Source organism: Anarrhichthys ocellatus, unplaced genomic scaffold (genome assembly GCF_004355925.1).
Source record: "Anarrhichthys ocellatus isolate YVR2014 unplaced genomic scaffold, GSC_Weel_1.0 scaffold104, whole genome shotgun sequence".
Taxonomy (NCBI): Eukaryota; Metazoa; Chordata; class Actinopteri; order Perciformes; family Anarhichadidae; genus Anarrhichthys; species Anarrhichthys ocellatus.
The window spans coordinates 963787-968805 of NW_022280134.1; the positions used below are offsets into that span (position 1 = coordinate 963787).

Sequence of the window (5019 nt, forward strand, 5' to 3'; positions counted from 1 at the left end):
CAGGTGTGGCAGTAATCAGGCCTGGGTGTGGCTAGAGAAATTGAACTTTCCAAAGATGTGATAAACCACAGTTCATTTATGTTTTAACAGGGGGGGGTCAATCACTTTTTCACACAGGGCCATGTAGGTTTGGATTTTTTCCCCCTTAATAATAAAAACCTTCATTTAAAAACTGCATTTTGTGTTTACTTGTGTTATCTTTGTCTAATATTTAAATTTGTTTGATGATCTGAAACATTTAAGTGTGACAAACATGCAAAAAAAATAAGAAATCAGGAAGGGGGCAAACACTTTTTCACACAACTGTATATAGTCTAGTAGTAGTAACGTGTCTGTGTAGTCAACAACTGTCAAATCAAATAAAGAACGTGCACATCAATTATATTTTAACAAATATTCTCAGTTTACAAATTTAACTGGATGGATTATATATAATACATAGAAATACATAAATACATGTCCTCTACTTTCAAGTAAAATAAGAGCTGGATTAAAGAATAACTGACATAACAGAAAGCTTTTCAAAAATGTGCATCTTAAAATAAAGTAATTCATTTTAGAAAAATTAATTTCACTGAATTGTCCTGCAGCTTTAAATTCAGTTCATTCAGGTGTGAAGTGATGTCAATCAAAAAAGCCACAATATTATATTTTTCTCATCTTCTAAAAAGAGAAATGTTTGTGCATGGACTTTATCTGTGTTTATTAAACCACTTGTTTCAGCTCTATTCTCTCTGTTAACATCATTGTTGGGCAGTGAATTCATTTGTTAGGATTCTGATCATTTTGGACTCTTAGGTTTATTTTCTGTGACTTCATTCAGATGTGAGTGGGTACGTTTGCTCAAAAGAGTTGTGCTTTGTCTGGTAGTGTCGCTTCATTTACCGCTTTTAATAATCGTCACGGTCTCTGAACATATGAGACACACTGGTTATAAACTGTCCGTGTGAAGAATAAACCTATAAGAGTCTGTTCATTCTTGGTTAAAGACTCTGGTCTCTTTTTTCTTTTTGGAGAACGTCATGTGAACTCCTCTGACTCATGTATTATTCTCCTGCTCTTCCTTCTCTTTCCTCGTCTCTGCCCCGGTGTGTGTACATATCACTCCAGTCAGGAAACTTGTCAGAATACCCATATTTGATTGGCTGAGCCGCATCACGTGATGTGATTTACAACGCATTGGTCAGTGCGTTTCCTGCACCGCTCAACAAGTGCCGTCAAGGCTGAAAAAGCTGCGCCGGTTAAAATAGAAGCGCCCTGTCAAAATAAAATCGATTTTAGGTCCTGGGTCCGGATCCGGACCGCGGTCCGCCAATTGGCGACCCCTGGTCTAAAAGCTTCAATTCGAAGCCAATTTTATGGAAACTTGACTTTCCATGACGGGGATCTGAATCAAACTACATGATGATGCCAATTTGTAAAAAGTCTAAATCCATGCTTTGTTAGTTCTCTCCGCAAGGCGACAATTCAAACAACTTTTAAAATTCTTAATTTGTGAATGGAGCCCGGATCGATCGGTGCTAGGCTATGCTAACATTGTAGCTGCTCCATCAAAACTCAAAATAACCGTATCGAGGCATAAATATGGGAACGTCGTTATTGTTTATACCATATGGTTCATACACATGCATTTTTAAACATAGTTTCGTCCGCTCTCTACTAATATGAGGTATCGTAGAGCTCTGAGAAAACCCCTACTACAGTATATTTTTTTCTGGTTCAACAATGTCAGGACGTCAGCGATGACAGGAGGAGATCTCAACGCTGATAGGCTTTTGCTTCACAGCGAATGAGTTATACCTGCTTTATGCTGCGTCTTTTATTGTCTGCTGCCATGTTCATAGCTTAGGCAATTACATTGGCATTTAGCTCAAAGCAGCCTTGCGGAGATGCATGCATAGCTGTAGATACAATTCTGTATTATCAATCCGGCTCTCTACACAGGCCAGGTAACCTGCGCCAAACGCATAAGCTTGACTTGAAGCGTACTTTTTACACTTTGCGTCTATTTTAATGCCGTTTTACGTGTGTAACGTGCCTGAATGCATCACGAGCAGACACACACTGTGCCATAACCACTTCCCAATAATTACTTGCAGGTATCTTCTTCTGAGGCAAATTTGTGATTTGTCATTTTGGGCTATACAAAATACATTGAATTGAATTGTTTGATTGTTGCTCACTCGAAAACCCCCCAAAAAAGCACTTAATAGAGACCCATTTTTACGAACATATTTTTGTACCTTTAATTACATTTTATGGAGTGTTTTGAGCGATGATGTAGGGATTATTGAATAATTTTGTGTGGGTGTGTGTGTGTGTGTGTGTGTGTGTGTGTGTGCGTGTGTCAGTCTGATCTTCTCAGGTATGCGGTTGGGCGCCGACAGTCAATTCAGTGACTTCCTGGACGGTTTAGGCCCCGGTCAGCTGGTTGGCCGGCAAACACTGGCCACGCCTGCCATGGGTGAGTGATGGCTCCCTCTGAAACCGCACATTCCATACCCAGAAATTTCTACATTTGTAATGCAAAAATGAAAACTACAGATATAAGGTTCGATTTTACACATACAACTTCATCTCCACCATACTGTATATACTGTGTATGTGCTGATTTAAAAACATATCCTCCTATACACACAGGTGATGTTCAGATCGGTTTGATGGATAAGAAAGGTCAGCTGGAGGTGGAGGTGATCAGGGCTCGAGGCCTTACCTCCAAACCAGGCTCCAAATCCCTCCCAGGTAACACACACACACACACACCTTAAACAAGATGCTTGAATGTCAAACTTAAACACAGGCACAACCCTGACAAAGCTTCTCCCTCCATCCTTCTATCTGCACTCCCTCTTTTCTCCCTTTCCCCTCCCTCTAAACCCCGTCCCCACACCCTCAGCTCCCTACGTCAAGGTGTACCTGCTGGATACTGGAACTTGTAAAGCCAAAAAGAAAACCAAGATTGCACGAAAGACCCTGGAGCCACTCTACCAGCAGCACCTGCTCTTCGAGGAGAGTCCCCAGGGCAAGGTGCTTCAGGTAATCTTCTGCGTGTCTTCACTTTAATCTCAAAAAGACTGAAACGACCAACCATTGCTCTGTTTGTAATGAGAATGCCCATAAAAAGATTTAAATCTCAACTTATTTTGATTAACTGCATGAAGTAAAGAACGCTTTTAGGCCATGGTTCAACAGATCATAGTAGTGTAATTGTCTCTATGCCGGAGCTGTAGACTTTCGACTTTCGACTTGAATAAACTAAACTGCTGTGAGAAGCGAATTTAAAGGGGCAGTGTGAAGAATGTAGTGCCATCTAGTGGTGAGGTTGCAGATTGCAACGTACTGAATGCCCCTTCACTCACCCCTCCGTTTCCAAGCGCGTTGAAGAACTACGGTGGCCTTAAGGTAATACAAAACCGTGAAAGGCTCTCTCTAGAGTCACTGTTCGGTTTGTCCGCTCTGGGCTACTGTAGAAACGTGGCGGTGCAACTTGGCCGACTCTATGAAAAGGACCCACTCCTCATGTAGACACGAAGGGCTCATTCTAAGCTAAGGAAAACACTAACGATTCTTACTTTTAGGTGATTATACACTAATGAAAACATAATTATGAATATGAAATTCCATTTCTGGCAATTATTCCCCCTTAATCTTACACACTGGTCCTTTAACACAGCTTTAAAAGGAAAACAACTGAAACCGTCTCTCAGTGTACTCAAGAAGTTGCGACTTAAATTAGATTAATTCGAATAACTTGGCATATATTTAATTGTTTAGGACTCAACTTTGATGTTGCAAAAACAAGTTCTCAAGTAGAAGTAAAAATAATAATTGTAACTTGAGTAAGAGTACGAAATGATTTACTGACAAAATACTAGAGTGGCAGGTAACTTAAATACAAAGTTAAAACATTACTGCCACTGACTTGACTTGAGACTTAACTTGAACTTGTCTCAAAGACTTCAGATTTGTCACTCTGAAGCCTCGGAGTCCACATGGCTGCATTTTTGGGGTAAAGAAATAATATATAAACATATCCATAATTTGTATGTCTTTCCCCAGCTCAATGCTTTGCAGACTAAACAAACCAGGATTATACCCGAAATAACCCAGGATTAAACCTGAATAGAACTGGATTTTAAGCAGGATATAAACCACCTGAGCTAAACTGGAGTTAAACCAGGATTTATCCTGAATTAAACTGGATTTAAACTAGAATTAAACTAGAATGAAACCAGGGATAAACTGATATTAATATAGAGTTAAAAGTGGACTTCAAGTTTACACCTAAACTGGGTTTAAGTAGCCTAACTCGTCTCTTCTTTTCTCTCCTCCAGGTGATAGTATGGGGTGACTATGGACGATTGGACCACAAATGCTTCATGGGTGTAGCACAGATCTTATTGGAGGAGCTGGACCTCTCAAGCACGGTGATTGGCTGGTACAAACTGTTTCCACCATCCTCATTGGTGGACCCTACATTAGCCCCGCTCACGCGACTGGCGTCTCAGACGTCACTGGACAACTCAGGACCGCCACACGGCGTTCGGTCGTAGTGACCGAGTGGCGACCGCATTCCCCCCTCCCTTCCCCTTTCAATATCCCTTAAATGACAAAATAATGGACCACAGCTAATGGACCGGGACTGAGCAGAGGGCGAGAACGACGGGCCCTCGGTCAACCAATGAAAAAGCCAGACGGAGCAACAGGGAACAAGAGAGGAGTGTGTGTGTGTGTGTGTGAGAGAAAGAGAGAGAGAGAGAGAGAGTGAGAGACAGAGACAGAACTAGCCAATCAAAGCCTAGCTGGAGTCCGACAATCACGTCTCACACCTTCCCTCTTTCCTCGTCCGTATTCCTCTTTGTTTTTTCGAAGCTTTGCTTTCTTTGTTTCTCTCCTCTGCAGCTGCAGCAGTGGAGGATCCTGTCTGAAACTCTTCACCTCTTGCTGATGTTTTTCTGTCTTTTCTTTTCTCCTTCCATTCTGGTGCAGCTCCAATCAGAGATAGGGATGTGCCCCCCC

At 41.5% G+C, this 5019-nt stretch overlaps 1 protein-coding gene across 1 annotated transcript in view; it reads left to right on the top strand.

Annotated features, from left to right (window-relative positions):
* The window catches only part of LOC116399205 (regulating synaptic membrane exocytosis protein 2-like), a 7300-nt gene extending 2673 nt beyond the window's left edge, over nt 1-4627 (top strand). Inside the window, exons 3-6 of the mRNA XM_031876174.1 lie at nt 2352-2464; nt 2641-2742; nt 2897-3036; nt 4335-4627. Coding sequence (XP_031732034.1) covers nt 2352-2464; nt 2641-2742; nt 2897-3036; nt 4335-4553 — 574 coding nt within the window. The 3' untranslated portion in view covers nt 4554-4627. The remainder of the gene's footprint in view (nt 1-2351; nt 2465-2640; nt 2743-2896; nt 3037-4334) is intronic.
* The last annotated feature ends 392 nt before the right edge of the window (nt 4628-5019 follow it).